The sequence below is a fragment of the Cherax quadricarinatus genome, chromosome 84 (assembly GCF_038502225.1).
Source record: "Cherax quadricarinatus isolate ZL_2023a chromosome 84, ASM3850222v1, whole genome shotgun sequence".
NCBI lineage: Eukaryota > Metazoa > Arthropoda > Malacostraca > Decapoda > Parastacidae > Cherax > Cherax quadricarinatus.
Window position 1 is genome coordinate 9,480,273 of NC_091375.1, and position 20,191 is coordinate 9,500,463.

The window sequence follows — 20,191 nt, forward strand, 5'->3', positions numbered from 1 at the left end:
GCTACCAGAAAGCTGATCTTTTCAAGGCAGTATTCTAATAGGTCTGCCAGACAATTCCCCATTTTTAAGCCTGTGTGCTGGTTGTCGTTTCTGAATACATCATCCTATGTTAGTAATAATTATAACATTAATTTCTAAAGTGGTGGACCGGTAAGCCAGCGGAAGGCCTCGGTCAGGTGACCAAAAGCTCCAGCTGCAGGTCATCACATGACTAAGACCCGCACCTGGAAACACTTGTCCTGTTTCCTGATCAGTCTTCCCTAGGTGGCCCATGGCCTGGTGGCTAAAGCTCTCGCCGGGTTCGAGTCCCAGCGAGGGTAGAAACACTGGGCGTGTTTCTTTACACTGGTTGTCTATGTTACCCCATCAGTAAAATGGGTACCTGGGTCTTAGTCGACTAGTGTGGGTCGCATCCTGAGACAAAACTGACCTAATTTGCGGGAAATGCTCAGCATAACAAGTGGCTTTCTATATAGTAGTATGTCATTGATGTCAGTTAGGCCTGTATACCTTGTACGTGTACTTGTAGAAATAGATATTATTATTACATTATGAATACATGCTCCTCCAGGGGCTCCACCTATCTTTATTACTTTCGAAAGTATGCCTATCAGATATCGGTTTGCATTTAATGCTGCCTCCCTTTTTCAATATAAGGACACTAAGCTCCTCATCTGCCCTGGTTTTTGCTAGCGATTCGCGCAGCCTCTTCGATATCCAGGACTCAAGGAGACACCTTGCCAGATCTCATTACTCTTGACAACTCTTGTGTTGATGTATGATCCCGCATATGTACGAGATCAAATCCTATGGGTTCTGGTTTCAGAAGGTCTTGACAATGACAGTCTTCAGGAAGCTGGGAGAGCTCAATGATATATGAAGCTATGACTATTTTAGTGGACCGCATAATCTGGAAATAAAGCCGTCTTAGCTAGATTGTGGGAGTCTATACGGAAGAAAATTGTTAAATTTAGGGGGAGACTGAACCATACATATTTAACCCCGGGACAGGGTCGTGGCAGTTGCTTGTTTTTTGAATGACTCACCGGGTAAATAAGAGAGCCACTACAGCCCTGGGGAGCCACAGGAGGGAGCCCTCGGGCAGCTGGGAGTGCAGAGCCATGGGAAGAACGACGCCGACGTATAGGAAGGCGGCCACGATCACCAGGTAAGGCCGCGTCCTTAGTACGTACAGGAAATACGGCGCCAGCACCAATAGCAGCAGCCATGAGTACCCTGGCAGACCCTCACCTCCACGACCACCTGCCGGTCCAACCACTATGTTTACACCACCACGAGTGTGTGTGTGTGTGTGTGTGTGTGTGTGTGTGTGTGTGTGTGTGTGTGTGTGTGTGTGTGTGTGTGTGTGTGTGAACAAAGAATAAATAAGCAGAAGAGATATGAGGTGCCTGAATAAACGTAGCTCTTCCACTCCTTGACTCACGAAATCGTAATGACACGATTGCAGACAAACCATACCACGGGTGGGGTTTAAACCTGCGGCCAGTCTCAAAACTCCAGACCGTCGCGTTAGCCACTGGGCCATTGGTGCCTATGCTAACTTTCCTATGGTGTAGAAATGTACCTAGTTGGATGAATCTTATTGAAGCTAGCTGGCCCAGTGGCTAACGCGACGGTCTGGAGTTTTAGGACAGCGGGTTCAAACCCCACCCCGTGGTATGGTTTTCCACTCCTTATGAAACATAAAGGGAGGGTCAAGGATTAAGTGGGGGCCAGCACACCTAGTGCAGTGTTTCACAACTCCACTAAACGAGTGATGGCAGCTGGGAAATTGATGAGAGGGAGGATAAGATGTGGAGTCAAGTCATTTATTTCATTAAACAGAATTTCTTAAAATGGGGCTGCAGCACACTGGAGAACTGGGGATGAAAATATTCCACAGAAGCATAAGTTATGCCCTAATGCACCCAGGTTTGTATCGCTGACGAGAGTATATATAACGAGCAGGCTGAGTGCAGCACTGGTATACCAAGCTAGACTTTGGTTAGGACACAATTACTATTTTGGCAAAGAACGAAACTTGATGGGCGTGAACTGTTTCATAATACAATTAATAAAACATACATTATTCATTAAGGCAATTGGAAGGAATACATTTACTAAATGAGAGTTATTAGAAAGTTAATTAAAACAACAATTACAATTAATAATACACGACATAAAGATGTATTCCCAGCGAGGGTAGAAATATAGGACGTGTTTCCTTACACCGGTTGTCTATGTTCATCCATCAGTAAAATGGGTACCTGGGTGTTAGTGGACTGGTGTGGGTCGCATCCTGGGTGTTAGTGGACTGGTGTGGGTCGCATCCTGGGTGTTAGTGGACTGGTGTGGGTCGCATCCTGGGTGTTAGTGGACTGGTGTGGGTCGCATCCTGGGTGTTAGTGGACTGGTGTGGGTCACATCCTGGGTGTTAGTGGACTGGTGTGGGTCGCATCCTGGGTGTTAGTGGACTGGTGTGGGTCGCATCCTGGGTGTTAGTGGACTGGTGTGGGTCGCATCCTGGGTGTTAGTGGACTGGTGTGGGTCGCATCCTGGGACAAAATTGACCTAATTTGTGGGAAATGCTCAGCATAACAAGCGACTTTCTATATAGTAGTATGTCATTGATGTCAGCTATGATTTGTATACCTTGCACATGTAGGAATAAAGATATATTAACATATGTATGAGTAATGATGTGTGATACCGAGAGTATAAAACACTTGATGGACAATATGATACCAAGTATCTAACACTTCTTGGTGGCAGGATGGAGAAAATGTAGTTTAGGGACTAAGGCATAATGTTGTCTAGCATACTGCAGTACTATAAACCAATTCTAAATTGAGTAATACAAACTTATGAGCAAACTAGTTATGCCAGCACCTGGCACACAAGACTTTAGCTAATTTAAAGTTATTTGGCACAGAACGTAACACCATGGCTATAAGCCAATTAATTTACAATATGATACAAAGGATCACTCATTGTTCATTATAGATGGCTGGAGTAACTCCATTATCTGGACGCAAGACACATTGTTCCACGTGTACTGGCAAGTTAAATACTCATCAATACACATTGGTAAACCTCACGATAAACTGAAAAGAAGGTATGTATATTTCTGCTCCAGTCTCTCCAGCAGAGTTTCTGAGGCTAATACATTACAATCCTTTCCACGATGTTTAATCTTTTTCTGTACAATCGCTATGTTTAGGAATAGACATTTTTCCCAGAGATTTTAAACCCTGGTATCGATATTCCCGCAGTACATTCATAAATTACAATGTTTAAACCTCATTATATTTACTCCATGCATTTTTTGTACTACTGGAGAATTTATAATATACTATACATACTTCTGTGCTATTTTTACACATCTAACACACACACACACACACACTCACACGCACACACACGCGGGCGGGGCCAGGAGCTGAGTCTCGACCCCTGCAACCACAATTAGGTGAGTACACACAGTACTGTGTATGTTAGGCCCATACTGGAGTATGCAACACCAGTCTGGAACCCACACCTGGTCAAGCACGTCAAGAAGTTAGAGAAAGTACAAAGGTTTGCAACAAGGCTAGTCCCAGAGCTCAGGGGAATGTCGTACGAGGAAAGGTTAAGGGAAATCGGACTGACGACACTGGAGGACAGATACTGCGGGGAATAGACAAGGTGGACAGAGACAGGATGTTCCAGAGAGGGGACACAAACAAGGGGTCACAACTGGAAGCTGAAGACTCAGACGAGTCACAGGGACGTTAGGAAGTATTTCTTCAGTCATAGAGTCGTCAGGAAGTGGAACAGCATAGCAAGCGAAGTAGAGGCAGGAACCATACATAGTTTTAAGAAGAGGTATGACAAAGCTCAGGAAGCAGAGAGGGAGAGGACCTAGTAGCGATCAGTGAAGAGGCGGGGCCAGGAGCCGAGTCTCGACCCCTGCAACCACAATTAGGTGAGTACAATTAGGCGAGTACAGTCTTAAGAAGATATAGGATAAAGCTGATGGAGCAGGGGGAGAGGACCTAGTAATGACCAGTGAAGAGGCGGGGCCAGGGGAGCGGTGACTCGACCCCTGCAACCACAAATAGGTAAGAATATATAAGCGAGCGCACCCCCCCCCCCCCACACACTTGGGTCAGTTTTAGAACTAAAAAAAAAAATCAGATTTTCAGTACATTATATATAAATAAGGTATAAACACTCCAAAACATCACAATATACACAGCACTTCGGGCAAACTAAACTTACAACTAAATAACAACAAATGATCACAGAAAAATGGTTTACTGCTAGGCATTAATATTAATTTACACTGCATAGGTAAGAATTATATTGCTAGGCTCCCAAGATAACATGTGATATGAAGACATTGAAATATCGACTATATTGACAATTTTGGTTATAAGAATTATTTGGTGGAAGAACCGAACTGGTGACAACAATGTATGAACATTTATAAGTTTACATTAAATAACATTCACAGGTTATGTGACTTTGTAACAATCCAAAATCAGTAAATTTCTTTGTTTAATCTGAAAGATTTTTCCAGAACTTGCTTGTGAACTACAGGAATAAGACTTACGTTCTCAACTGTTAATTGTAGTATTTTATCTTCTATTGCAACAATAATAACTAGTTTTGTAAAGTAAAAGGACACAAGTGCAACTAATGTGACATTTATTGTGGCAACGTTTCGCTCTCCATGAGCTTTATCAAGCCATTACAAACAATACATGGACACAGAGGGTATATAAAGGCTCAGAGCCTTTATATGTCTTCATGGAGTTGAGTCTGTTAATACCTTAAATCAAGAACCAGTTTAATTCTTGATTCAAGGTATTACCAGACAGGTATTATACATTAGTTCTAAATGATGTTTGATACAAAGTACACTTCTTCACATCAGTGGAGATAAAAGTTGGATCATTACTGGAGGGAGGCTGCTGCTTTAGCGAGTGATAGGGAGAGTCTTGCAAGCAATAAAATCCCTAAACTTTAAGTGCTCACTTGTGTCTATGTTTCAGTCTTTTTCACTGAGACTGAATATCTATTTCTTTGTATTACATGAAAGATCTTGCATTATAACGGGTTTTAGATAAATGACTCGATGATATTGTAGGCCTTAAAAATATCAAAGTTAGAAGAGAGTGAGCAGTGTAGAGCATCACTGCAGTTGTAAATCATCTATACGGATCGTCGGAAGATTAGACTCGTACTAGGACATTTGTCCGGCGAATATTATACACACTGAGGTGAATCCTTGCTCCATCTGTTGTCAGGTTGTGGTTTTTACACCAACGATGAGCACAATAAAGGTCAGAGATTCTAATGACAGGCTTTGTGTGTGTGGAAAGAGATAGGGCCGTACACCAGAACATTTTTCTTAAGATAGACCAAGCCTTTAGCCATTTAGTGAGGTAGCACCGAGAGAGAGGGAACTATATTAAATAAGAGGCACTAACCTGCCCTTACTCCAGCCATGAATAAGTGCCCGGGCCAGGCGGATGAGCAAGCGGGAGAAAGAGTAGTAGTTAGTTACGGCAGGCACCAGCACACAGCTGTACACCAGCACCAGGGCCCCTACTGGTGCCACGCCCCACTCAGGCACCAGAAGCGGTGCCAGCAACACCACCGACAGCAGACAACCTGTGGCACACGCACACATGAACATAAGCATGGAGAAACACTGCAGAAGGCTTAATGGTCCATGATAGACAGGTCTTTTCCAAATCCAACCTTTGCACAATACTTCATCATTTTTGTCTGTGGGGAAGTGCTAGACTAGTAGTATAAAGCCTTTGGGCTAACAGTTGCGTTGCAGAAGTCTGAGCTGTGCTCAGACCTCTGCAACGCTATTGTCATCAAAGATTTGTTAAGTTATACCAGGAATTAAGGAAGGATCCTGGACTTCACCTTACGAAACAGACAAAGCAAATGTGATAGTAATTATGGATAAGGTAGATTATAGGGAAAAATGAACATATTAGAAGACGGGGGTACTTACGTGCCCCTTAAAATTTAGAGCCAGAGAGAGAGAGATCGCTATCAATAGCAGTGTCTCACCTGCAGTACCGTGTCTGACCTCCTGCTGGAATACAACAGCACGCCATCTGCCTGGGTTGCGATAAGGTGAGGGCAGTGGCATCACTCTTCAAGCATGCCCACCATCCCTGCTACCACTTCCACCCTCCACGTGCCTCCCCACTCACCTGAGGAATATGTAAACATATGCTACACACACACACTCAGTGGTCACTTTCTTAGGTACGCCTGTACACCTGCTCATTAATGCAAATATATAATAGGCTAATCACTTGGCAGCACCTCAGTGCCTCAAGGCATGAAGACAAGGTCAAAAGATTTAGTTATTGTTCGGACCAAACATCAGAATGGGAAAGAAATGTGATTACATAAGAACATAAGAAAGAAGGAACACTGTAGCAGGCCTACTGGCCAATGCGAGGCAGGTCCAAGTCTCCTACTGGCTTAAGCCAATGCCCCAACCTAGTCAGGTTAGGTCACATTCACTTAAGGAAGGAGCACGGCATCTGACCTAGTAGCACAAGCTAGTCAAATCTACGACTTTAATGGTGATGGACTTATTACATCGTCTTCACATCTCTACTGCTCCTGCCTACTTTTGTACCCGACTGAAGAAGCCTACTGTTGGTCAGTCGACGAATATTAGCCTGTGTACTTTGCTTCACCTTAACAATACATTATGTAAATACTCCATTATTTAGTGAGCTAGCAATGGATACAGTTAAATTTTGGGCTAATGGAAAAAACGCTCTTTTTTTGTATCCCAGAAAAAATAACCCTAATACAATATACGAAATTAATTTGATTCTCTCTTAGGCATTAAAATATTCTTCATATTACCTTGTTCAACTATCAAAACTCTGCGGTACAGTCCCTGGACCCATTATGTACCTCTGTAATCTTTTGACTACCCCCCACAGGACGGGTATGGGGGAAAATAAAGATATAAAGCAAACTATTACACAGACTTTGCAAAAGCTTTCGACAAGTGTGGCCATGGTGTAATAGCACACAAAATGCGTGATAAAGGAATAACACGAAAAGGTGGTAGATGGATCTATAACTTCCTGACAAATAGAACACAAAGAATAATAGTAAACAGTAAAGTCTGAGGCGGCTACTGTGAAAAGCGCTGTTCCACAAGGCACAGTACTCGCCCCCATTCTATTCCTCATCCTCATATCTGACAGAGATGTCTACGTCTTCCTTTGCGGATGACACCCGGATTACCATGACAGTGTCCGCCATCGAAGACACCACAAGATTTCAAGCGGACATCAACCAAATCTTCAAATGGGCCACTCGAAACAATATGAAATTCAATGAAGAGAAATTTCAACTACTCAGATATGAAAAACTCGAGGAAATTAAAACTGTATCAGGGTATACCACAAATTCTAACCATACAATAGAGCGAAAAAGTAATGTGAAGGACCTGGGAGTGATAATGTCAGAGAATCTCGCCTTCAAAGACCACAGCAATGTATTCACCGCATCTGCCAGGAAAATGATAGGATGGATAATGAGAACCTTCAAAACTAGGGACGCCAAGCCCATGATGATCCTCTTCAAATCGCTTGTACTCTACAGGCTGGAATGCTGCTGCACACAAACTGCCCCCTTCAAGGCAGGCGAAACCGCTGACCTGGGGTGTACAAAGAACTTTCACGGCACACACAAGTAGGACAAGGCACCTAAATTACTGGGAACGGTTGAAGTCCCTCGATTTGTATTCCCTGGAACGCAGGCGAGAGAAATACACAATAATATACACTTGGAAGGTCCTGGAGGAATTAGTACCAAACTTGCACACGAAAATCACTCCATATGAAAGCAAAAAGACTGGGCAGGAGATGTAACATTCCCCCGATGAAAAGCAGGGGCGCCACGAGTACACTGAGACAGCACAGTAAGTGTCAGGGGCCCAAGACTGTTCAACTGCCTCCCAGCATGCATAAGGGGGATTACCAATAGATCCCTGGCTGTCTTTAAGAAGGCACTGGACAGGCACCTAAAGTCAGTACCTGACCATGCGAGTTGTGGTTCGTACGTCAGTTTGCGTGCGGCCAGCAGTAACAGCCTGGTTGATCAACCACGAGACCTGGTCTCAGACCTGGCCGCGGGGGCGCCGACCCCCGAAAACCTCTCGCGGTAAACTCCAGGTTGCATGTGATTTTCTGCCTAAATGACTTTCATGGAATCGATACAATTTAAAACATCCAGCCTCTAATTCTCGAAGCAATTAAATTTGTTTAAAAACTAATTCCTACACTAATAAAAAAAAAAATCTTTAAAATGGGAATTAATATAAAGTGTACAAACACTTCAGGTCTTGTGTGACACCTAGTCAAGGACATCATGCCACATATTTGACAATCTTCATTGCTTTTATAAGCTCCGATCATGAACAACATAATTAATGTTTACCAAAATCCCCTAAATTCATATATTCTATAGATCCAACATTTTGTTCCATGAAAAAAATAGCCAAGATCATTGTTGGTCATTCAATACACAAATTTCAACCTGTCATTTATTAGTTACCTTGTAACAACGCTAGGCGTCCTTCTAAATTATTATTATAATCACAGGGAAGCGCTAAACCCGTAGGATTATACAGCGAATGTGGGGGGGGGGATGGAAGGTAATCAGACTCAATTCAGGGAACTGAAGCACAGCTCCAATTCCCTAAATCAAGATCCCCTCACCAGCATCAAGGAACCTCCCTTGAGGGGGTCCTCCTAAAACACCCGGTATTTACTTTAATCCCTAAAATATGGCTTAAAGTAAGCTGTTAATACAGACACCTCATGGTGGACATATGTATCATGTGAATGTATTATTATTATAATCAAAAAGAAGCGCTAAGCCACAAGGGCTATCAGCCCATGTGAATGTAGAATTGGTTGATTGGTTTACTGGGCTTAAAACCAATCGACATGAGGGTCATTATGTTTTTTAAGGCTCCAATGAACCTGTTTACCAGTAGTCAAAAACATTTCAATACTGTGATCGTCACCAATTGTGTAAAAGCTCAAACAACTGCGTAACAACTGGCTGAATACTTCAAATGTAGCGGGTTCATAAATAATGTATTACCTCAAGGGGAAACTTGTGTTTCTGCTGCAAGTGCTTGGAGTCAGTCGCCAGCGAGTATATAGACGAGTTTCCGCCCCTACCACTCGTCAGGTCATGTGGCAGGTGTTAACAAGGTCAGCAGTGCCCAATGGGTAGGATAAGACCAACAGTGTGTGGTCAGTGTGGATCACCAGCACATACACTCCACCATCACCACACTCACTACAACACTGCCATCTAGGCTGCAACAACACCATTCTCTCAGAATCACAAAAATCTTTACAATATTTTCATGAAACTAGGGTCAAAATAAACATTACAGTGCAGAGCCTCCTTACAACTATTGTCTAGACATCATGCATAAGCATCTAGGTATATTCTATAACATGCAAAACTTTGCGTATTTACATAAATATATAAAAACAAAAGGGACAGGCCACCACAGGCAAGAGTTGCTATATTTAGCCATCTCCAACCTACCTTCCTTGTCAATAATTTCTACTGCGAGTGAGATATTCCACTTATTTTCGTTTCTACTCCCATTTGCGTTTCCTTACATATTTTCTATTTTATCATTCAGCTCCTAGCTCGTCATATAGGCAGCAGCATTCGTCTATATATACAGAGGAATATACAGTATGTTAAAAGATTTCACAAGTATCCATCACGTATTAGTGGTGTTGCTGAGGTCTACCCGGAGGTGTGTGCCACAGTATCCCAGTTAAACTGTTTACTGTGTGCCAGTTCTTGCACTCCCTGTCCTCACCCCTTTCTCTTTCTTATTTTGGGAAGTGGGGAGAGAAACGAAGGTCAAGACAGGTGTGGAAAGATCGAGAGTACCGAGAAACGTAGGATAAGGGGTAAAGAAAGATAGAATGTGGAATAGGGAAAGGGAGGATGAGGGGTAGAGAAAACGATGAAAAACGTTAGGGAGAGGGAGGATGAAGGGTTGGGAAAGGGACGATACAAGTTAATGAAACTGGGTTGAGTGGATAGGGACAGACAGGATCAGAGGTTAGGAAAGGAATGATGAAGGGTACAAAAAGTCAGATGGAAAATAAACTATTGTTTATAGTTTCACTTAGAGGCAAAGAGCTGTTATCCTGTCTTAGTTCATTTCACAATCCAGCTTGGCGTGGACCTGGATCTCCTGAGACCCTGAGATGGCCCTCTTGGTGGGGGTGTCATGCCCGTTTGTGTTCCATCGTAGAGCAAATAGTGACGATAGTCGCATTACACATGTGGATACAGCATAGCTGAATTGTTTTGCGTCTCTCATATGTGTGTACGTGCCTGCAGATGGTGATGCGAGGGTTAAAAATAATTTAACTAGGGAGGACTTAGTAATTTTTCGCAGATCGTTGACGGCCTTAGCCATAGTGGAAGGGGAATGAAATTGTGTTTTTTTTTAAGTAGAATGTCACCCCGAGAGGGGCGAAGCATTATTCCTCGGTCTTGTGCGAGTTGTTGAGTGAAGTGCACTTGAAGGCTGTGTGTTGTATGTCAGATTTGTTATCAGCTCATGCGTATGTGAGGAGACATTATGGGACCAGATTGAACAGAATTTATGTCAAATCATCAGTAACTATGCGCTCAGTATGCTTTTTCTGATCCTCTTGCAGTTCTCACGGAGGTGCGGTGGGACTCGTTGGCGCCTGCGTCGCAAAGGTTACTGGAAACTGAATACCAGGGCTTTAGGGGGACTAGGAAGTGGTAGTGTAGTTTTGTGGGATAATGAAGGTTAAGAAATATCAGGGGAATGATGAGGTGTTGGTAAGGTGGTGGAACGAGGTGGCTAAACCTGCGATAAGATAGTTTTAACCACTCAATGTTCCTTGATGTTGGTGAAGGGGCTCTTGATTTTTTTTATTATAGAAATCCCCTTGTTATGCAGAACATTTCGGGCAAATTAGGTCAGTTTTGTCCCCAGGATGCCACCCATATCAGTCGGCTAACACCTAGGTACCTATTTTATTGATAAGTGTACAGGGACATCAGGTGTCTTAAGGAAACACACCCTAATGTTTCCACCCGTACCGGGGATCGAACAACGGACGTCAGTGTGTGAGGTGAGTGCGTTAGCAATCGAGCTACGGGACCTCATCATAAAGGAGTTAGGCCAGTCCTCCAATTTCTTGAATCAAGCCTGAATGCCTTCCATTCTCCGAGGCACTGTGTGACCTCTATGGGTTTAGTGCTCCCCATGAATATAATAATGAAAGTATTATGCAAGGGCTGTGGCTTGTACGTTGGATTACGTGCAGCCAGCAGTAACAGCCTGGTTGATCAAGCTCTGATCCACCATGAGGCCTGGTCACAGACCGGGCTGCGGGGGCGTTGACCTCCGGAACTCCCTCCAGGTAGGGGAAGGTTGGAAGCCTAATTCTATAAGATACGGATTATTAAATTATTATGAGGATAGATTGCTTCAATGTTACAGGAAAGGGGCGGCTCAGTGGGAGTACCGAATGGATGACATAGAAGGTTGGAAGCTTTTGATCTGGAGTTTACACAGCGAGTATTATAGTGCAGTGCCGTGTACAAGCGGCCATCTTCATGTGTAATGTTCACAGGAACAGGAAAGGACTACTATTTTGTCTTAAGGTGGATTGTAATGTGGGTGAATTCAGGAAAGGGCAGGTCCTGAAAAATGACTTATGCGATGGGGTTGACTGTGAAAAGATGGTATGAGTAGTATTGGGAGAGGGTGGTGGAGGGAAAGGGAGCTGTCTGAGGTTTGTAAGGGGATTCCTTGTAATCTCGAGTAACAGGATGGCATTGGGGGGACCTGTTGATGAGTTAGCAAATCAAAACTGTAATTACACATTGTAACCTTTACAAAGAAATAAACTTAGGGTGTTTTTGGTATGCCTCATCAGTGTTATGAAGGAGGTTGGTCACGGTTAATAATAATAATAATAATAATATCTTTATTTACTACAAGTACATGTACAAGGTATACAGGCCAAGGTATACACACTTCTCATACAAACAATAACTAAACCAACCAGGCTCACTGAGACAAGTGCAACCATAATAGACCACATATGGACCAATATACTAGCCCCCCTTAAATCAGGGATAATCACAGATAGCACTACAGACCACTACCCTACCTTCCTCCTGACAAACATTAGTAAACCACCACTTGAATACAACAAAGTCTCATTTAGACTCCATGACGAGGCCTCAGTAAGGAAGTTCACAGCTGACCTAGAGACTGTTGATTGGCCTACAGAATTCTCCAAGGCCAATGGTATTGATGACTGGACAGACATTTTTCTTAACAAATTACTTAGACTATACAACAAACATTGTCCTATAAAAACAAAACAGATCACAAACAAACGGCTTGGTTGCTCATGGCTAACCAGCACCATTCTGAAATCCATTGACAAGAAACACCAATATGAAAAGCAATATAGACAGGGCTTAATACACAAAGACATTCTTAAACACTATTCATCAGCTCTCACCAAAGTAATAAAGAAAGCCAAACAACTATACTACTCCAGCAGATTCACAGACACTAGAGGAGATATAAAAAAGACCTGGAAAACACTCTCTCAGATTCTAGGGACCCACAAACTGAGAAAAACCAAGAATATTGTCCTAACTAAACCTAATGAAACACCACTACATCCCACTGACACAGCTAACAAGATAAACGACTTCTTCTCAACCATAGGATCTAATCTCGCCAGTAAAATCCCACATACCAATGCCCATGCCGGGGACTACCTAGATGGGAATTTCCCTAATTCCTTCTATCTTGCACCAACTGAGCCCACGGAAGTCACTGAGATTATAAAGTCACTTAAAAATAACTTGGGGAATCTGTCTTATGTCCCACCATTACTGTACAAGCGAGCAGCCCATGTCCTTTCGCATGCTATTTCATTACTTTTTAACAAGTCACTAGAGACTAGCACCTTCCCGAAACTACTCAAGATGGCAAGGGTTACACCAATACATAAAGGTGGTGACCCTACAGACTTAAACAACTATAGGCCAATATCTAACTTACCATTGCTGGAGTTTACCTGGAGAGAGTTCCGGGGGTCAACGCCCCCGCGGCCCGGTCTGTGACCAGGCCTCCTGGTGGATCAGAGCCTGATCAACCAGGCTGTTGCTGCTGGCTGCACGCAAACCAACGTACGAGCCACAGCCTGGCTGATCAGGAACTGACTTTAGGTGCTTGTCCAGTGCCAGCTTGAAGACTGCCAGGGGTCTGAATTTCAGCACCCATATCCAGCATATAACCAAAAAAGTATCCAAAACGGTTGGGATCCTCTCCAAGATACGATACTACGTGTCGCAAAATGCCCTTCTCACACTATACCACTCACTTATTTATCCATACCTCACCTATGCTATTTGTGCTTGGGGATCAACTGCAGCAACACACCTAAAGCCAATAATAACCCAACAAAAAGCCGCAGTAAGAATAATCACTAAATCCCATCCCTGGCAACACACCCCCCCACTCTTCATAGACCTAAACTTACTCCCAGTTCAGTACATCCACACTTACTACTGTGCAATCTACATCTACAGGGCCTTAAACTCTAATATCAACCTTGACCTAAAACGCTTTCTTGATAGTTGTGACAGAACCCACAGGCATAACACCACATACAAACATCTCTACGACATTCCCCGTGTCCGACTAAACCTTTACAAAATTTCAATGTATGTCAAAGGCCCTAAAATCTGGAATACCCTACCTGAGAACTCTAGAACTGCAGACACATTCATCACCTTCAAAACTACCATTAGAAAACATCTTATCTCCCTGATACACCCCGTCAACTAACTACACGAATACCACCTGGTGGTTCACACTTACACTCACTGACTCATTTGACCATAAACAGAAATATTAATCTCAATCTTAAAATAATGAATCCTGTGATACTCCAATACTGAAACTATGTACTGTGCCAAAACAAAAGCATTCACATTGCTAAACTCACAAACTAGTATTTAGTCACTTAGCCATAATACCAACTTACCTCATAATTTGTAATATTTTACAATTAAGAATAAAACTAAGTCTGCCCGAAATGCCTAGCCATGCTAAGCGTTCTAGTGGTACACTCTGTAATCACAATTTTACTACATGTAAACCACACAATAACCAAATTTCTGTAAGCTCAGCATTGTAATCCTTATAGAGAATAAACTTGGAATTGAATTGAATTGAATTGAATAGCTGACAACAATGACATACTACTATATAGAAAGCCCCTTGTTATGCTCCGCATGTCGGGCAAATTAGGTCAGTGTCCCAGGATGCGACCCACACCAGTCCACTAACACCCAGGTACCCAGTTTACTGATGGGAAACATAGACAACAGGTGGAAAGAAACACGCCCAATGTTTCTACTCTAGCTGGGAATCGAACCCAGGCCCTCACCGTCAACGGTAGTCGTTTTCCTCGTCCCGAAGGATAAGATGCAGGCAGGAATTTATAATTGTTCTACTTCACTCTTGTGTGGTGATTATAAACTCTGATAATTTGATTGAAGTGCTTTGTGGGTCGTATTGTCTTGCCGGTCCAGTGTGGTATTCCGGGAAGATCCATGTTGATCACTAGTTCACCCTTAATAATAATATCTATTAACTACCAGTACATGTACAAGGTATACAGATCATAGCTGACATCAATGACATACTACTATATAGAAAGCCGCTTGTTATGCTGAGCATTTCCCGTAAATTAGGTCAATTTTGTCCCCAGGATGCGACCCACACCAGCCCACTAACACCTAGGTACCTATTTTACTGATGAGTGAACATAGACAACCAGTGTAAGGAAACACGTCCAATGTTTCCACCCCTTCGCCAGGAATCGAACCCGGACTTCACCGTGGGAAGCGAGAGCTTTTGCCACCAGGCTACGGGCCACCTTGACTGAGGTGCATATAATTCTATAGAGAGAGAATTATGAGTAGTAGCCTCTTTCGGTAGGAGTTTGGGGAGGAAATTGTGAGGTGGGTGGATAAGTTGTATTATGGAGCTGTGGCTAGAGTCCAGGTTAATGGTAGATTAAGGGAAGCTGTACTCACGTGCAGAGGTGTAAGGCAGGGTTGTCCCTTGTCTAAAATGTGCAGGACACGTTCTATAAGCTGGTGAAGGAGTTACTGGTAGCGAGATGAGTTAATCCAGCCATTTTAGGGTACATACAGAAGCGGACTGGGTTTTAAAACCAGCCCGGGCATCTCATCACCTATCAGGTCGGCTGGGCCACTGCTAGTACTCACCTAATTGTGGTTGCAGGGGTCGAGACTCAGCTCCTGGCCCCGAGGCTAACACTGCTGAGGGCCAGAGGCGCGTTCCATTTTCATTTCAATCTTTGTGCAGCGACTATGACTTCAGTTTTTCGTGACATTTTTCAGCTGTTTTTGTTCTAAGCCCAGCGGCCCACAGGGCACTGCCAGGGCACTGCCCAAATGCCCGTATGGCCAGTCCACCTCTGGGTACATAGACGATACTACTGTGCTGATGATCACTAACTCCTGTGCCAGACACCACACCTCACCACTTTTCAAAAGTTTAAACCTACTAAATATGCGAAAGATACACTCATTATTGTGCCTACTATATATACAGAACATTAAACTCCAATATAAACCCTCCACTTCTTGATAGCTACACAAGGAACCCAGTCACAATACAAGGCACTAAACTCAGACATCCCTCATGTCTAACGATGCTAAAATGCAACGCACATAAAAGGCCGGGAGAACTGGAATTCACTACCTGAACCAGTAAAAATTCCCCTGATTACATACAAATTTAGGGCTATGCTTAAAAATCATCTCATCTCTCAATACTAACTGAATATTATTATTATAATAAAAAAGAAGCTAACTATAACCCTTGTGGTTTAGCGCTTCTTTTTGATGATGATGATGATGATAATAATAATAATAATAATAATAATAATAATAATAATAATAATAATTTCAATACTAACCAATACAACATCTAACCAGTTTGAAGTAACTCTCCCAAATATTATATGACCTCCAGTCTATTAAAACATCTACTCATACAAAATAATACTGTTTGAACCATTATTTGTGTAGTATCAGTGATAGGATTGTTGAGATTAACACTGTACTCGGTATTAGAATGTTTAGAAATGAATCAGACACTGTCACAATGAATCTTACCAAGTGTCTAGAGTCAAATACACACAAATCCAAATGAACTGTGAAAACGTGCAATTGCATTAAGTTTTATAACCTACATGAACTGTATCACTGTAGGCAACAAGAGCATTTCACCCCTCCATGGAAGATGTGTTCATTTAATATCACATACCTGCAAGTCCCTCCCAAGAAGCTCATTGCTGGTAATCCCTTCCTTAAATCTCTTGTTAGAGCAACTGCTCAAGAAGAAATTTCTCACCTAGCTGGTAGTAATAAGTTATCACAAGTTATATACACTGATGGATCTAAACAGGAGTCTTCTGGCAGGGCTGCATCTGCTCTTGTTGCCACCTCCCTAGTTAAGAACGATAATAAATTTGTTGAGTTAAGCATAAGAATTAACAACTGGGCGTCTATACTGCAAACTGAATTGTTTGCAATCCAAATGGCGCTAAAGCTAACCTATGACACTGAGCTTGACTCTCCCCTCAAGGAAGGTTCCTTGATGTTGGTGAGGGGCTCTTGATTTAGGGAATTCGATCTGTGCTCCAGTTCCCCGAATTAAGCCTGAATGCCTTCCACATCCCCCCCCCCCCCCAGGCGCTGTATAATCCTCCGGGTTTAGCGCTTCCCCTTGATTATAATAATAATAATAATGAGCTTGACTCTATCATCATTACTGATTCTATGTCATCATTGAAGGCTCTTGACTCATATAATGACTCCAACAACATGCTCATTGGACAAGCCTGGTATAGATACTCAAAAATCAGGGACAAAGGAATTAATGTATAATTGCTATGGATCCCATCACACATTGGATTACTCCTTCATGATAAAGTTGATATGTTAGCCAAGAAGAGTACCCAGAAGGAGAATGTAGAATATAACTTTGGTATAACTGTGTCTAGCATTAGGAATAATATTAGGAGAGAAGTAAATAATGAAAATGATTGTTATAGGAATGCAGTTAGAAGCCTGAGTAGATCTATAACCCACTGTGATAACATGAACGTAGATAAGTATGTTTATGGAGCAACTTGCAATGTGAACAGACTGACTGATATTGTAGTGGCCAGGCTTAGGCTTGGTTACAAGTACTTCTGGCAGTTTGTGAGACACAGATGATCATCAAACTAAATGTAAATTATGTGATCAGGCATATGGTCACTCTCTTGAACACTATGTGCTTAATTGTCCACTTATTGAGGAATACAGAGATAGTATAATAACCTGTGTGACATGTCAGATTATCTTATTAAGATAAGATAAGATAAGATAAGATTTCGTTCGGATTTTTAACCCCGGAGGGTTAGCCACCCAGGATAACCCAAGAAAGTCAGTGCGTCATCGAGGACTGTCTAACTTATTTCCATTGGGGTCCTTAATCTTGTCCCCCAGGATGCGACCCACACCAGTCGACTAACACCCAGGTACCTATTTGCTGCTAGGTGAACAGGACAATAGGTGTAAGGAAACGTGTCGGAATTTCCACCCGCCGGGAATCGAACCCGGGCCCTCCGTGTGTGAAGCGGGAGCTTTAGCCACCAGACCACCGGGCCACCAGATATACTAAGCAAATTTCCTAAATTTGCTTGTAACAGATAAGTGAACTATAGATATGTAGATATAAATCCATATGTATTACTGTTAACCCTTTGGGGCCTAGTTCCTAGGCCTTTTGTGTATCCATATGCTCTTATGTTACTGTCCACAGGCTGGATATGGGGTGCACAATAAACTAGCCACTTCAGTGGCAAAATCTAAAAAATCTAAATCTTTATACTTTATATTTTTATATGATTAGTTCCGATTTTAAGTTCATAATGTTTTTTTTTGTCATTAAACTGTAAACATGTTGTATGTTTGCTTCTCTTCCTTGAGTCAAGTATATGAGAACCATGGGACTGTGCATGCTATTGTAATAAAAACAGCTTTGCTAGTTGACAGTCTGGTTGGAATCCTACTGCTCATAGTACAGACAATACTCTTTGAGAAACAGAACCTACCAGAAATCAACTGCTATTAAAGCTAACCAGTTCTTCTATTTTGCCTAGCATATGTCAGATGATTAGGCCTTCCTTCTTGAGGATGGATAATGAGAACCTTCAAAATTAGGGATGCCAAGCCCATGATGACACTCTTCAGGTCACTTGTTTTATCTAGGCTGGAATATTGCTGCACACTAACAGCACCTTTCAAGGCAGGTGAAATTGCTGACCTAGAAAATGTACAGAGAACCTTCACGGCGCGCATAACGGAGATAAAACACCTCAATTACTGGGAGCGCTTGAGGTTCCTGAACCTGTATTCCCTGGAACACAGGCGGGAGAGATACATGATTATATACACCTGGAAAATCCTAGAGGGACTAGTACCGAACTTGCACACGAAAATCACTCACTACGAAAGCAAAAGACTTGGCAGACGATGCACCATCCCCCCAATGAAAAGCAGGGGTGTTACTAGCACGTTAAGAGACCATACAATAAGTGTCAGGGGCCCGAGACTGTTCAACTGCCTCCCAGCATACATAAGGGGGATTACCAACAGACCCCTGGCAGTCTTCAAGCTGGCACTGGACAAGCATCTAAAGTCGGTTCCTGACCAGCCGGGCTGTGGCTCGTACGTTGGTTTGTGTGCAGCCAACAGTAACAGCCTGGTTGATCAGGCTCTGATACACCAGGAGGCCTGGTCACAGACCGGGCCGCGGGGGCGTTGACCTCCGGAACTCTCTCCAGGTAAACTCCAGGTACTACATATGTATTTCCCAATGAGCAGATTGTGGCAATAATTAATTATTAACTAAGGTAATTACCCCTTTTCTCTATATTTTCCCCTTTTCCTTTATCACGACTTCAGCCTGCGGTAGCATAGTCACTCTGTGTTTGTACGATGATGTCTTAACCCCAGGCTGGACTTAAGGTGTCCACTTCATTTTGTCTGGTGCCCAGGTTTCCACTAATTGCAGGTATTTGTGTCTGCAGTGTTCATGAGGTTAATTTCATGGTACACTAATAGTAATGACATAATGGTAATCAATTTAAGTGCTAAATCTGTATGGGATATACAGCGCTGCAGGTTAGGATGTTGGAGGATAGGAATGTGCAAACATTAGGAGCAAGTAAGGGCAGGTAGTGGGTGCACGAGGGTAGGGGTTAGTACAAGAGTAAAATACGTATGTATCGAATATGTTCGACATCTAATGAAAAAATTCAAGATGTTCAAAAAGAAATATAACCCTTGAAGAATGCATATACGTACTGTATTATTGTAACCCATTGCACTTTTTTCTGTTGCAGTGATCATCAAATACAAAAATGGTATTTACATTACGATTGTAACCAGATATAAACATGTAAATAGTTCATTACCATTGTAACTTGTTCATCTGTCCTAACTTTGTACTCCAGTCCCTGGACCCTTTATGCACCTCTGTAATCTTTTGACTACTGCCCACAGAATGGGTATGGGGTGCATACTAAAGATATTAAATTAACATTACAGGTTTTTTTTTTATACCAAACACTGCATAAAATCACCCTTATACACTGGAAGATTATTATTATAATCATGGGGGAGCACTAAACCTGTAGGGATTATAAAGCGCCTGTAGAGGGCAGGGATGGAAAGTATTCAGTTTCCTTTTTGAACAATATATATTAAATAAGAATTCTGCCATTACAGAACTTTCTCACACACCTTCAGGGGTGCATGCAGTATAGTTTGGGAACTGTCCTATGAAATACAATGTCCTTGCCTCCTAAGTGTCTGCCCCTCCATTGATGAATTACACTGCAGTTATCATGCAAGATGTAGTTGTATGAAGTTGGCCAAACAATCTAGATACGCATACTGAATTAACTCATTATTGCTATTGAAACAATGCTCTCTCCTG

The 20,191-nt window shown here is 42.5% G+C and overlaps 1 protein-coding gene across 4 annotated transcripts in view; it reads right to left on the bottom strand.

Annotated features, from left to right (window-relative positions):
- LOC128704268 (E3 ubiquitin-protein ligase HRD1) overlaps positions 1-15,834 on the bottom strand; it is a 57,326-nt gene extending 41,492 nt beyond the window's left edge. Inside the window, exons 1-4 of one of the 4 annotated variants that reach the window (XM_053799357.2) lie at positions 15,400-15,834; positions 9,154-9,374; positions 6,076-6,221; positions 5,475-5,658 (exon numbers count right to left, since the gene is read on the bottom strand). In XM_053799357.2, coding sequence (XP_053655332.2) covers positions 5,475-5,658; positions 6,076-6,157 — 266 coding nt within the window. In that variant the 5' untranslated portion in view covers positions 6,158-6,221; positions 9,154-9,374; positions 15,400-15,834. Of the gene's footprint in view, positions 1-1,046; positions 1,264-5,474; positions 5,659-6,075; positions 6,222-9,153; positions 9,375-15,399 lie in introns of those variants that run through there. The other 3 variants (XM_053799356.2, XM_053799355.2, XM_070103037.1) reach the window with 3 other exon arrangements.
- Positions 15,835-20,191: the final 4,357 nt, after the last annotated feature.